This window comes from Leiobunum rupestre, chromosome 8 (genome assembly GCF_980474605.1).
Source record: "Leiobunum rupestre chromosome 8, qqLeiRupe1.1.hap1, whole genome shotgun sequence".
Lineage (NCBI taxonomy): Eukaryota > Metazoa > Arthropoda > Arachnida > Opiliones > Sclerosomatidae > Leiobunum > Leiobunum rupestre.
Genome location: NC_143391.1, coordinates 9,820,267 through 9,834,218, shown reverse-complemented (window position 1 = coordinate 9,834,218; position 13,952 = coordinate 9,820,267). Strand labels below are relative to the sequence as shown.

General features: G+C 38.1%; 2 protein-coding genes across 4 annotated transcripts; one reads left to right on the top strand and one right to left on the bottom strand.

Annotated features, from left to right (window-relative positions):
• The first annotated feature begins 132 nt into the window (after positions 1-132).
• LOC149932346 (uncharacterized) lies at positions 133-4,774 on the top strand. The gene is made up of 7 exons (XM_090156447.1): positions 133-1,385; positions 1,454-1,759; positions 1,997-2,036; positions 2,888-3,439; positions 3,499-3,720; positions 3,796-4,136; positions 4,198-4,774. The coding sequence occupies exons 1-7, from the start codon at positions 253-255 to the stop codon at positions 4,484-4,486; spliced, it is 2,883 nt and encodes a 960-aa protein (XP_090012573.1). The 5' UTR covers positions 133-252; the 3' UTR covers positions 4,487-4,774.
• Positions 4,775-7,437: 2,663 nt separating this feature from the next.
• Positions 7,438-12,756, bottom strand: LOC149932345 (glycerol kinase 3-like). 3 transcript variants are annotated; one of them, XM_090155490.1, is made up of 19 exons: positions 12,674-12,756; positions 12,170-12,265; positions 12,022-12,095; positions 11,769-11,953; positions 11,635-11,714; positions 11,439-11,576; positions 11,260-11,369; positions 11,102-11,204; positions 10,974-11,041; positions 10,869-10,911; positions 10,718-10,798; positions 10,584-10,662; positions 10,428-10,524; positions 10,279-10,363; positions 10,090-10,210; positions 9,885-10,028; positions 9,697-9,732; positions 8,390-8,479; positions 7,438-8,321 (listed from the first exon to the last, which is right to left on the bottom strand). In XM_090155490.1, exons 2-19 carry the CDS (start codon positions 12,245-12,247, stop codon positions 8,221-8,223), a joined length of 1,713 nt encoding a protein of 570 aa, XP_090011616.1. In that variant the 5' UTR covers positions 12,248-12,265; positions 12,674-12,756; the 3' UTR covers positions 7,438-8,220. The 3 variants fall into 3 exon arrangements, with proteins under 3 accessions (XP_090011616.1, XP_090011615.1, XP_090011617.1); XM_090155489.1 differs by having other exon boundaries at positions 12,170-12,280; positions 12,674-12,744; XM_090155491.1 differs by lacking the exon at positions 9,697-9,732 and having other exon boundaries at positions 12,170-12,280; positions 12,674-12,740.
• Positions 12,757-13,952: the final 1,196 nt, after the last annotated feature.

Below are 13,952 nucleotides of genomic sequence, written 5' to 3'. Positions count from 1 at the left end.
TTATCACTTCGCCACAGTTTCTCTTCTTATAATACGGGTAAAATAATAGGCGAAACCACAACGACCTTTTCTAATCGGAACGACCTAATCGTCGCGTTCCTCTTCAAGCAAACTGCGCATCATTCTTGAATTTCTGCAACTAACTTATCTACGCTACAGATTTATTTGTGGATAAATCACGGCGAAGCCGAGAAGATTTTGGTCCTCGATGAGTACCGTTTAATTAATCCAAAAATTGAGAAATTGTTTAAGATGTCTTTACGTTTGTTCTGGTGGACGTTGGTGATTTCCGCGGTCGCCAACGCTAGCATTTGGGGTGGCCCTGCCAATAACTATTCTACACTTTGCAGTTCGGACGGATTAGGTTGCGACTGCTCCGCTTCGGATGAACACAACGTGATGTGTAACGGAAAGGATATAGCTAACATTCCAAATGACGTTTCTTTCCCCAAGAAAGTGGAATTTGTGTCATTCAGCCACAATAAGTTGGACACCATAACCAATGCCATGTTCAAGGGTGGACCCAGTGTTAAAGGAATGGACCTCTCCTATAATTTGATCAAATTCGTATCGGGTGAAGCTTTCCAATCGTTGGAAAGCTTGGAAGACTTGGATTTGTCGCACAACGAACTTTGGAACCTTAACCTCAATAATTTCATCGGATTAAAAAAACTGACTTCGATTAACCTGAGTTACAACAAAATAAGTTCGTTTTTTCCTGAAGTTTTCAAGCCTCTTGAAAGCTTGCGCGAATTGAATTTCCGCTATAACCCGATGCTCTACCTCGACACCGGAAGTTTCTTCTATCTGCCAAACCTGGAAGAACTAAATCTGGAAAGCACCGGTCTATCTAGCCTTCCGATTAACGGATTCACCAACAGTACCAAACTGAAAATTCTACACATTGGCGCCAACGCTATGAAAGTAATTCCAACTAAAGCCTTAGCTTCCACTCCTCAGCTTCAACAATTGGACATCAGTCAAAATCCGATCGATACTCTACCGAAAGAATCTTTCAAGGGACTGGATAATTTAAAGGTTTTAACGCTCAACCACATGAGAAATTTAAAGAAAATTGAGAGTCTAGCTTTCAAAGGTCTGCCTAGTTTGGCGGAGCTATACATTTCGGACAATTTGGCGCTAACTACCATCTCTGAAAGGGCTTTCGCTACTCCGTGGGAACTCTACGCCGACTCCCTTTACGAAAAGAGGAGCTTGCAAAAAGTCATTTTAAGGCACAATTCTCTGAAAAGCTTACCGCGAAATTTGCTCCGCTGGGATGAACTCTACGAACTGGACTTAAGCGAGAACCCCTGGAATTGCGATTGCAACATGGCGTGGGTCGCCGATGCTGAACTAAATGAAAAAGCCAAGAAGACTATCGTGTAAGTATAGTATTGTAGATTTTTAGTCATCTAGACCACCGTTAAAGTTGATTTATTTGCTATTTCAGATGCGCCATGCCAGCTCAATATTCGAATAAAATAGTATTGGGGATGAGCAAATCCGACTTTGTCTGCCGTTACATGAGTGCCGAAGCCATTATTGGTCTATCATTGCTGGTATCTCTGTCATTCATGCTAGCTTTAGGCGGCTCCGCTTATATACTCTACAAGAAACGATGGTGTAACTGCATTCTACGAAGAGCCGATTTACATAGATACACCAGAGTGGTGAATACTAAAGAGAGGGTGGATTTGGAATGGGACCACGGTGCTGAACCACTAACCACCAGTCGCTCAAGAGCAGAAAGTGAAGCGTGATAGACTCCAATTATACTTTTCTTTAAAAATATGTATCAAATCCTATGGATCCATAACTAGAACGCTAGAGCTAACGAAAAACCGTCGTTATCTCGCGAAGCCTTTAGTTTCCGTATTCTGTATTTATATTTTAACCTTAACCTCCGTATTAATTCATATTTTCTCTATTACTTTGTACATGTAAAATAATAAATTCGAGAATGTGAGTTGGACGTTTGTTTTATACTGTTTAGAAACGAATTCAAGAGGGCGTTTAAAAAATCAACGTTGCAGGTAAGTTTAGCTGACACTAGCAAGTTTTTAAATTACAGGAAGCTAGGTTAACCTATATTTCTTAAATGTACGAGGTATAAAACAACGCGTGGCAGATGTTGTAAATCTACACGTAGAGCTCAGCGATAGTTGTAATAAATTGCGTTGACGCCTCGTACATCGAACGTAATGAATTTCACTAGCGAGCGAGCAGAGAATTGATTCCAATTAGAAGAAAATGATTGCACATTCTCAATTTGGTTTTCCAAATTCATCGTCACGACAATCTCAGACGAAAAGAATATTATCATATTCTGCAATAAAACCAAATCGGCCGGAGAGCGAAACAAGAGCGGAGAGCGACCCCGTGTTTCTTCTTATCGAACACTCGAGAGGATAAAATAATCCTCAAGTTAGTCATGTAGGCGTAAACGTTTGCCCAAGATAAAGACATTCGACCTTTGATTAACAGTTAGAAAACGGATGTCGGTAACCAGGTAGAGATTATCGGTTAAGCTCTTCACCGTTCTTTCTCTCAGAAATAGCGTTTTCTGAAAACCGCGCATTCAAAGCCGTCTCTCCTTAAACCAAAAGATATCAAGAACCGTTAGAATCTATTTCGTTCCGAGGTACGTATAAATAAATATCAATAGAATATGTTATTGCGTACGCTTAATAATTCAGACATTAATAATACAAGCGATACATTAAAACAAGTTTAGTGAATAGTAACGCGTGAAAAAGCGAGCAAAATTGGCGTCGCGCCGCTTATCAATGACGTGATGGAAAAGGCGTCGCTTTCGAATAGCTGACAGCGCCTTTACTCCGCTTGAAAAAGTTGAATTAATGAGAACAATGAAATATGATTTCAGGGACGACAGAGAATAATGAAGACTTTTGCTTTCCTCGTCTTGCTTCTCGTTTCGACGGAAGCTACTGATCAAAATGTTAAAACCTGCAAGGCGGGCCAACAGGAATGCGAATGCAAAACGAACGAAGACAATGGAAAAACGAAAGTTTCTTGCGTCCAACTGGAATTGAAAAAACTCCCCAACATTGGGACTCTACCCGACACTACGAATGAGTTGGATTTTAGTTTCAACGAAATTACTAGCTTGGATTTGATCGAATATTTGCCCAATCTAGAGATCTTGAACCTGGCTTATAATCAAATATCTAATTTGACGTCGAATACTTTCGAGAAATACGTCAACTTGAAAGAGTTAGACTTAAGTCATAATCCATTATACAAGCCCAGAGAGTTTTACTTCGACGGACTCGAAAATTTGAAAGTACTCAATTTGAGTTATAACACTTTTCGGAAACTTCCCGACAACATTTTCTCTAAAATGAACAGATTGCAAATACTAGTTCTGCGAGGAAATCCGTTGCATATAATTCGATACGAACTCGTGCAGGAATTGGTAGACATAGGATTATAAAAAAAATAACCGTATTTAAATAAAAAATTATACCTCTTTAGGAAACGTTGGTCAAACTCGACCTATCCGCCGCAGCTCTCGAACACTTGCCACCCGGCGTTTTTCACACGCTTTTAAAACTGGAATACCTCGACTTGTCGCAGAACAACTTCGAAGAGGTGCCATCCAAAGGCCTGCAAAGCGCTACGGCTCTCAAACACCTCTTTCTTGGCCGTAACCGCATTTCTACCATTAAAGCCGGTGACTTTAAGAAACTAAGTCAAGTAAGCTAAAAACTCTTTAACACTCGGAATTTAAAATTATTGATTTTAAGTTCCTTAATTAATTTTCATTAACAGCTGGAGACGCTGGACTTGAGTGATATTTCCGAATTGACCACCATCGAATCGGGAGCTTTTTCGGGACTGACGTCCTTGCTATCTTTACAAATAAAATCTAGCCCAAACTTGAGAACCATTAGTATGGCTGCCTTCCAAGGCCTTTACTCTTCTCTCACGAACAGCTGGACCCTACAAGAGTTGAACCTGCGACAAAACGGATTGCAAAGAATCGAATCGCCCTCTCTCGCGCTTTGTAAGATAAAGGTTCTTGACTTGCAAGAGAATCCCTGGGACTGCGATTGCAGAATGCAATGGACGGACCAATGTCTCATCAAACCCGAGCTACAAAGCGCATTTACGTAAGAATTTCGATCGAAATCGGAAAGAAAGAAAGAGATTAATGAGTATTTAATTTGGCAGGTGTACCACCCCAGAGAACCTCAATGGAAAGCTGATCCGTGAAATTACCAGCGAAGAATTTATATGTGTGGACGACGCGCTTCTCAAACATCAACAACGAATTTTGAGGATAATCGTCATTGGTAGCGGGATCACGGGGGTTTTCTTCTGCGGGCTAGTCATTATCGTCGTTCTGAAGAAAAGGAGCATCATGGAATGGTGGTATTATCGGAAACGCGGTTCAGGCGCCGTTTATTACGTCAAAGCGCAATCTAATACGAAAGAAGCGAATGAAAATGGCGATTGTTAGAAAAAAAATCTATTTTCGCAACACGTCTTTCCGGGACATTTACTTAAAAGATTTCACTCGTCTTTCTACTATAAAATCTTTTTTTGCACTTTTTTTGGAAAGAAACGAAAGGAAGTAGGGGATTATTTTGACACGTCAAAGTCATAAACTCATATCGGAGGCGTTTAACAGCGTATAAAGATAAAGTTGAACATGAAAAACAAAAAGATAAGCAACTTTTACGACCGAAAGTTTTTAACAAAGAATACCTGTAGTCATTTTACGAATAAAAAAAATTATAAAACTTAAGTGTTCAAAATCACCATGGGTCTCACGCGAAAAATAAAAATTTCGTGCCCTTTTTCCAAGTCCTGGAAGACACGTGCGACTCCCCGTGAACAAGAAACTAAACTTAGCAACGGTTCTCACTTTCATTATTAGCGGGAACCTTGGATTGACCATATTACGCAAAAGTGGTAAAATAAAAAAAACCCAAAATTTTACAGGAAGCGAGAAGAGCAAGTTCGTTTTATTGTTGCGGCTCTCGTCGCGTTTTCTGGACCCCCTACTGACCTTGTATCTGACCTGGAGGGGACACGTGCATGCCTGGGAAATTTCCCTAAATTCCCATAAGCACCTTTCTATACAACTTTCTCTCAATTTCCGCTACCTTCCTCCCGAATCTATATGTTTATGGTTTTCTACCTTTTTGAGTAAACAAATTGATTTTGAAAGATTTTTTTCCAGAAAAACGTTTTTGGCAATAAAACAAATTTCTAGAGATAATGAAAATTCATAAATTAAAAGATGTGACCTCTTAATTATGAATATGTGGCCCTTTTAATACAAATATGTGGCCCCTCTCAGAAATACAGGGGGGCTAAAGCCCACTTCAGCCTACCCTTAGCGCCGCTACTGTATATCATTAACCTTTCTACCATCTAAGGCTAAGATGGGCAGTGCTTTTCTGCGATTTAACCGGTGAAGAAAATGACTCGCGATTCTTACCTATTTTCGTTCAATCAAAAAGATTTCGCGCTAAGCGTTGGCACTGAAAGCTTCGATACAATTTTTGAGTGGCGGTGCGTGACCAACGTCATAATAACAAAGCTCCTCTCATTCTAGCGACCGCGGCTAGACTACCAATAGTGCATTTCGATATTCATGGTTGAAATGAATACATTAATGCTACTACCAAAGATGAAAACACGCTACTCAGTTCGTGTGCTAGTCCAAGCTGGAGCGTGGCGAGAATGTCAGTGTCGAAAAAAGGTTCGGTAAGGAAATTAATATTAAAACATTAGGAAGTGTAATACTTAATGTTATTATGTTACTTATGTTAATATTTATTTCGCAAAAAAAACTTTGTTGGCAACCACAGAGGCAAATACAAATAATTAAAAGACCATTGATAAGAACAATTTTAAATATTCAATAAAATTAAAATAAGAGTCTTAATAATTTTGTATTAGCAAATTATTAAAAAGAAAAGACACAAATGAGCAATTGAGTGGTCAGTGACATTTTTTCGGATGTCAGCTGTCAAACTATTCTACATCCAAGCACATCGAAAAAAAAACGGAATCCTTCAATGCCACAGATCTGGCGAATTTAATCGTGTAAGTCAGACCACGGTCAACTGTGATCTCGCGCTATAGCGGCCCAGAACCTTGATAGCGGCCAACCCATTCGTTGAAGTTTCTATGTTAACCTACGAGCAAAAGATATCTGTATGGTTTGAGCATCCCTAGCGGAATATTATTTTTAGAATAGTTTTTGCATTGAAGCCAATATAAAAAACTGTACGAGTGCAGCGCCACGCTCGTTATAGCCTTGCTCACGGAATTTCAGCGAATGGGTTGGCCGCAAGATCAAATACTTTTGGGTGTTTACAGGCATAAAGTCACTGACATCAATGACCTGACAAACCTCACGATGGTATAAGACGCAAACGTGGCGGTAAACCATAAGTCTATAATATTATTTCATAAGTTTGTCACTTAGGAGGAAATTTTACTGAGAGCTAATAACTAAGTGACGTCATCACAAGAAGAAAATTTCCCCCTAGCGAGGCGCTGTCAAAGGCTACGTGTGTTACCTCCAGAATCATTGTCTCTGGTGGGCTCCATAACACTCTGTGAGAGATTAGCTGCGAGGGTGGTGTGAATGAAGCTAGTAGCTTCAGAGGAAGAGCTCCAGAGGGTACTCCAGTTGATTGATGGGATGTTAAAATCGCCGATAACAAGGAGGTCTGAGGAGATGGTAGCCAAGCGAGTTATCAGGTCGTTCAGGCGCTTTGTGTATGTAGGTTTAGCAGATGGTGGGCGAGACACGACGGGCCAATGTTAATTCTCGCGGCCACAGCTTCCACAGGTTCTGGTGTCGCGAGGGGCTTTGACTTTGTTTTGAAGCCCGCGTGCGAATCACGCGTGATAAAAATACATGAGCTCGTGGTGCCGAGAAAAACGTTTTTTTAATTTTTATCATTTTAGCCCAATCATGGCCTTATATTCCGCCTAGCTATCCGAAACCAGATATTTCGGCTTAGCGGAAGTCTCGCATATTATAGACACTAGAGGGCTCTGTGCTGATAAAACATCTTGATTACGCAAAACTATGAAAATCAGTTTGGTTGTAAATCTCGTTAATTGTCATTATGTTACTTATGATTAGACTATTCATGGAATGAACCTTTTTATTTTTTTCGGAAAAATACGGAAAAAGGTCTCGGTCATTTTTCGCTAAATTTTCCGACTTACAACACTATAATATAAAACCATTCTTGATAAAACCAAGTAAAATTACGCTATATGCGTTCCAAAGCTGTAACGCGATTGTTTGAATAAATTTGTGTGTTCTGGGAAGATTTTGAGCAATTGAAAATTGGGAACCGTTCCTATATTTGGTCACACATCTTAAAAATAAGTAACTTGTCTTGCAGCCTCCAAAATGAAGAAAAACAAACTCAAGAGGTCATCTTTTTTATTAACAGTCAACACTTTTGTTCAACAAATGAAAACAGCTGACTTTTAAAAGTCATTGTTAATTTACAATAATTGTAGTCTTTATGATATTATGCCTGCTTGCAATGTAGCTGCTCTACTTATAAATACTCCACGAATAATACTAAAATACATAATTTTCAGCGAAGGGTATTTGTGAAATGTAAAATGGAAGTTATATGATTGAATTGGCAGTTATGTCTAATGGAAAAAAGGCAACTCAACAGAGATTGTAATATTATAGAAGCTACTAGAATGCACTGAGGTACCTCAATACATTCTTAGCAGCTAGGGTAGAGGTAAAGATCAAATTTAATAAACATTTTAAAGAAAATTCAAAAAATATATTACTATTTGTAGAATATCTAAGAATCTAGGTACTGTCATTACAAATTAGACACAGTTAAATTATTTGGAAAACAATTAAAACCCCAAAAGAAACACCCTCAATTTTAAAATATCAGCATCAAGGACAAATTTAAAAACTAACTTCAAATGAAAGGAGAGATAAACTAATTTGGCAATAAAGTTTTCCACATCTCTTTTATGAAGGGATATCAAAAATTGACAAATTAGCTGTGGAATGCATTTACCTAATTCTAATCAACCCAAACCAATTCTATTAGAAAATAGCGAGCTATCATAAAATAAAAACAAAAGATATATTGTGCCCTTTCCTTTAGTTCTTTGTTCTCACTATAACCTTATTTTGGGACTATTTTACTCATTAACTACTAAAAATAATTAGTTTGATTAATTTAAGCTCGACATATGTTTGGCAAGGACTAAAATGGAAAAAGAGCTAATGATGTACAGGCCTGCTGGTAAGGATGAAAGCATCCTGTATCTTGGCCCTAAAATTGTTCAAAATGGAAATTCAGAGACCAGTTCTAAGAGAGGAAAATATGTAGATTAAACTGACCTATGATCACTTTAGACTTGCCATTCGTTTCTTCCCAACCCATACTACGGGTAACAGCATCTTTCCACTTTGCATACCTCCTTTCCCTATCTACACAAACAAAAAACACTCAGTTCCTTTTAGAGCAGAATTTTTATATATTAAGGGTGATAAATTAAAAAGGGGAAGCATCAAGCCTTTCCTATTCATATTTTAACAGCAACATTAGCTGTATGCGCGAGCCCATTCGCCATGGTGACTTATGGAATCACAATTTCAAACAGTTTGATAAAAGAACCACCAAATATTTTAAAACTTAGTTTTCCGCATTTTTGAAAACATTTCTGATTTGTAATAAGCTTCGTGCATAGTTTAAACTTTGGCCAGAAGTATCACCGCCTACCAACTGAGTTTTAAATCGAATGTGTGAAAGCTGTCTGCTCATTCAAAATTCTCTTGATATCTATTTTTTAAATTCGATTGTAACGTGTGGGACAATTCGTCCTCTCGTCCATCTGATTAATCAGGGCGAGATATGTGTAACGGCCATGGCAACGGAGAGGGGGGGGGGTTGGATAAGTGGGGACACCCATGGCAGAAGTATTCCAACCTGACAACCCCGTTGAGAGATTGGTGGTCACCCTCACACGACCATCCACAAACTCTGCCTCCCAGACGCTTGGGATTACAGGAGTTCGCCACTACTCCTGGCAATAGGCCAATAAAAATATTATCCTACGAGGAGACTTCCTATCAGTATCTTGATATAAAAGCTGAACATTTCAGTTAAAGAACATTCATATTCAAAAGTCGTCTGCTATTTCTTCACATATTTAGTTGACAGGTATTAAAGTAGATGGCTCTAACTTTTCTAAGCTGGAAACCTGTATGGGCTGCGTTCAGTAACTCTCAACGAAGTATCTGAAAAATTATTTTCCTTGAGACCGTTGCTAACATTCTGTAGGATCTTGTTGAACGCTTCTTACGCTTGTTGTAAATTTTGTAAAATACTTTGTTCCGGCGTCTGCGACGTCACGTGACCGTTGAGCAATGGAAAAACCTGCTCTTACAGCAAATAATTTCTTTACTCAACGGACAGGCAACATGATGTCAAAACCGGAAGTCAAACACCGTTGACCTTTAAGAGATACTGAACGCAGCCATGGAATTGGCTAAAGCTTCATGCTTCCCGTTAATTAAAAAAGGTTTTGGAATTTTGGGTTTAAATTAAATTCTGGGTTTCAGGTCAAATTTCATGCGAACTATGGAAAATACAGGGTACAATACTACATCATCATGCGTATTTGGCATTTAGTTTTTCAATTTACCTGTCACCCCTGTGACGGGAGAATATTCATGAAATCCTAATCAAAACATCAGCATGAAAGGATATCCTTATTTATAAAGTATTTCGGACATTCAAACTTTTCACGGTTAATTTAGTATCTTTTCAGTTTCAAAATGTAGGGTAGGAATACCTAGACATTGTCCAATATAATGGTAAATCTCAACGAACCTTCTTGTATTACAGAAGGAAGAAAGGTATCACTGGTTACTGGAGTGTTGTCATCAGCCGATAAACTCCATACTTTGACACCTTCTGCAGCACCTGCGGCCATGGCAGCACCTAATGCTGTAGTTTCAGTCATGGACGGCCTAACTTTCAAGGAAAAAACCAGTAATTTCAGATTTAACCAAATATGGTTAAAAACTGTTTTTACCAATTGGTAAGCCTAGAATATCAGCTTGTAATTGTAGTAACAAATCATTTGAGCACATTCCACCATCTACCTTGAGCTTATCTAACTGTATTTTACAGTCTTTTAGCATTGCATCTACAATCTGCAGTTGAATATACTTTATAGCCATTATACAAATAAAAGGACTGTTTAAATTGTTGAAAAATTCACCTCTTTGGTTTGGAAGCAAATGGCTTCTAGCGTGGCTCTGGCAATATGAGCTTTGTTCGTAAATTGAGTAAGGCCACAAATTATGCTACAAAACGCATACGATTAGAATGGCAAGATATGAGCAAAAGGTTAAAATGAATAAAACTGACCCCCGAGCATTGGGTTGCCAATAAGGAGCGTAGAGTCCAGAAAAAGCAGGAACAAAATAAACACCGTGAGAGCTTTGGACAGTTTTTGATAGCGTTTCTTTAGTGGGGAAAAGTTATTATTTTGTTAAATTAACTCTAAATTTTTTTAAAAATTACCCAGATCTTCAACTGAAGATACAAGTCCTAAGTTATCTCTTAACCAATTTACAGCAGCGCCGGCTATGGCCACTGAACCCTAAAATATATTATTGCAATTTCCTAATACAGTTTTACACAACTAACTCTTTTACCTCCAATGCGTAATAAGTTGGCATTCGGGGTCCTAATTTATACGCTATGGTAGTCAATAAGCCATGCTTGGACTGAACTGGCTGCAATTAAATAAAATTTTAATTAATAAGCCAGATTTATTTAAGAGTGACGATACGGAAATAAATTTACTTGTAGACCTGTATTACACAAGAGAAAACAACCAGTTCCATACCTAAATCATGCAAATTATATTAATTACAGCTATATCACTTAATTGTTGCTATTTTTCCTTACGTATTTTTCATTTGACCCATACTATTGCACATTTGCCCTACTAATGCTGAAGATTGGTCGCCTAAGCACTTTTGAGATAAAATGTGTAACTACACTGTTATTAAATATTAATTAAAAAACTACAATACCCCTGATATCGGCACTCCTATTAATGATCCTGATGATATATGTCCGTATATTTCAGAGGAACTTTTAATTTTTGGTAATATGCTGAATGGAATCCCACAAAAACTAAGCAAAAAAAGTTTTAGTCAACATTTAAAGAACGTCAACAAATTTCCTCAACTCGTATAAGAAAGGATCCCAATCTAATAGCTCTAAGTCCATGAGCATGGTACGGCTTGCATTTGTAACATCTGTAACGTGAATACCACCATCTTTTCCCCCAGTGAGATTCTAATAGAGAAAAAATTTATATCATAAAAGAAAATATTACCCATTCAGTGCAATTTAAGGTGAAGTTACCCATATTAGCCAAGAATCGACTGTTCCAAACAAACACCTATCTTCTTTTACGGCTTTTATTACTTCGGGTACATTATCAAGTAGCCATCTCACTTTTAGGGCACTAAAATATGGAGAAATTGGCAACCCACAACGGCCCTGTGTGTTTGCAATATTAGCTTAGTTGGATTTGCTTGAAAAATGTTCTTTCCTTTACTTTAAGATATTCTTTATCTCTACCAGGAGTTAATTCAATCAACTTCTCAACAGTTTCAATAGTTCTATTGTCCAGCCAAACTAAAATATCAGAATAAATATACACAGATTATGTCTTTAATTTTAAAATCTTACTTATAGCATTATATAATGGTTTTCCGGTGATTTTATCCCATACAATCGTAGTCTCTCTCTGATTGCAAATTCCTATAGCTTTAATATCATCCGGGTCAATTTCTAATGTTTTCATATTTTTAACAGTTTCTTCTATGCATAAACAAGCATTTTTTAATATAAACATTGGATCTTGCTCAACCCATCTACAAATAAATGAAAAATTTAATACTTCAGCAAAGAGACTAATGAAATGACCAAATTTAAAAATTACCCTTCATGTGGGTAAATTTGTTGGGAATCTACTTGATGGTAAGTAAGCAACTCTGCTGTTTTTGATGCAAAAACCTTAAGTTTTAAGACAATAAATTATTTCTATTGGGAAAAATAAGTACAAAAGTAACAAAACAAAAATAATTTACCATAAACCTAGTGCTACTTGTGCCTTGATCAAGAGCCCCAACCAGACTGCCATATTGTCCACTTCTTAAATTTGCCATGATTTATGGTATATTATTCTACACAAATTAGACCTTCAGTAAAATAAGAAGGTTAGGTGTCTTCCAGACTAAGCAGATTTACTTTAATACACTGTGAAGCTAAGAACACTACAAGGGGGAAATCAAGGACAACTGCCAAGACACTAAGATAATATTTTGGAAAGTGACACAAATCTTTAGATAACAATGAATGGCAAAAGGCCAATTTATTGGTATTGGTGATTCCTAAAAAAGCAGTAGAAAATTTACATGCAAAATACACAAGGACACTTTAGTCAATAATAAGGTGGTTCACTGGTTTGTAATTAAATGGTAATAGAGGATACTAGCCTATGAAAGTAGAACAAGCGGAGAGACATGCCTATCATTGAGAGAACACATAGTAAAAAGAAAAGTAATATAGTAATAATTTCGAACCAATCTCACCGACAAATAAAATGACTAAAGTAAATTTAATGGTAGAAACTGTTAAGACACTGAAACTCTTCTGTCTCGAGTCTCGAACGCCGCACGTATAAAAATCGTCTGCTAATAAAACACATGTGTTGACAGCGTTGCCAGGTCTGGGAAATCAAATTTTAGTTCCAAGGCAAGAAAATGATCGATTTCGTATCGATCGAAGATAATATAACCAACTACGTACCCTAGATTGAAAATCAAGCTCCTTGCACGTAACGCATGCTCTTACTGAGTTCCCGGCGGAAGTCGGAAAAAACTGCCTCCATGGAGCTGGCAGGGCTACCGACATATAGTTAAAACGTTTTCAAGATACCAGATATTTTTGCGTGATATTGTTTTAAAACAATAATGGATCATGCCTGTAGCTCTAAAAATGTTTCTAAACGAAAGAAAACTAAAGGTGAGTAATATAATTTTGGGTTATCTATGGAAATTCCTTATTTCTCACCCTGCTATGGAGCCCGATTTTTCTGACTTCCGGCGCGAACTCAGTAAAAGCCTCATGAGAAAACGGGCTATCGAGAAACGCCGAGATTTCGAATCTAGGGTAAGTTGGTCGTCGTACGTCCGAGCTTTCTGGAATGTTTGCTTAGACCACGAGGGGTCCGTCACTTCGATGAATCGTGTACGAGATTCCGAATCAAGGAATCTGGAATCAAGATTCTTGATTATGCTAAGATTCTAGATTCTAGCCAGATTCCGTGATTCCGCCATGATTCCTAAATATTCCGTGATTCCACTCTTGATTCTTATTTGATTCCGTGATTCTTGTTCGATTCCCTGACAGCACCGTAACCAGGATTTGATTTTAAGGGGGGGGGGCACGCAATGGAAAAAAAAATGTACATACAACCATACGTTTCAGGGCGGGCACGGCCCGACCGCCCCCCCCCCCCTGGTTACGGCCCTGCCCTGATTCTTGTTCCGCTACACACTTTTTACAAGGTTATTTGATACATCTATTCGCAACCAAAACCAATCTAGCTGTTCGAATATTATAGAAAAGGCGTTGTGACTAGGCAAATGACCAGTTAAAAATTGTCTAGGTCAGTTTAAAAATTACATCGAAGGTGGTCAGTTGAGGGGTCAGTGGTTCACTGGCCCACTTAATAAAAGGGTCCCACTGGTGTTTGAAAAATCCCGCCCGAAAATCGAGTAGCAGGTGACTTTCCATTCCCTACGTCATAATTTCGCAGAGGATATTGTAATAATTCGAAGGCTGGTGTGGCCTTTATTATGGGATAGC

What these genes read in the sequence shown, in the direction of transcription:
- LOC149932346 (XM_090156447.1), top strand. Translation starts at nt 253, where the DNA reads ATGTCTTTACGTTTGTTCTGGTGGACGTTGGTGATTTCCGCGGTCGCC. An exon ending in ACTTTAAGAAACTAAGTCAA is followed by an intron (nt 3,721 to 3,795) that starts GTAAGCTAAAAA and finishes TTTCATTAACAG; the next exon opens with CTGGAGACGCTGGACTTGAG. An exon ending in GAGCTACAAAGCGCATTTAC is followed by an intron (nt 4,137 to 4,197) that starts GTAAGAATTTCG and finishes TTAATTTGGCAG; the next exon opens with GTGTACCACCCCAGAGAACC.
- LOC149932345 (XM_090155490.1), bottom strand. Translation starts at nt 12,247, where the DNA reads ATGGCAAATTTAAGAAGTGGACAATATGGCAGTCTGGTTGGGGCTCTT. An exon ending in CAAGTAGCACTAGGTTTATG is followed by an intron (nt 12,096 to 12,169) that starts GTAAATTATTTT and finishes TTAAAACTTAAG; the next exon opens with GTTTTTGCATCAAAAACAGC. An exon ending in CAAATTTACCCACATGAAGG is followed by an intron (nt 11,954 to 12,021) that starts GTAATTTTTAAA and finishes ATTTATTTGTAG; the next exon opens with ATGGGTTGAGCAAGATCCAA.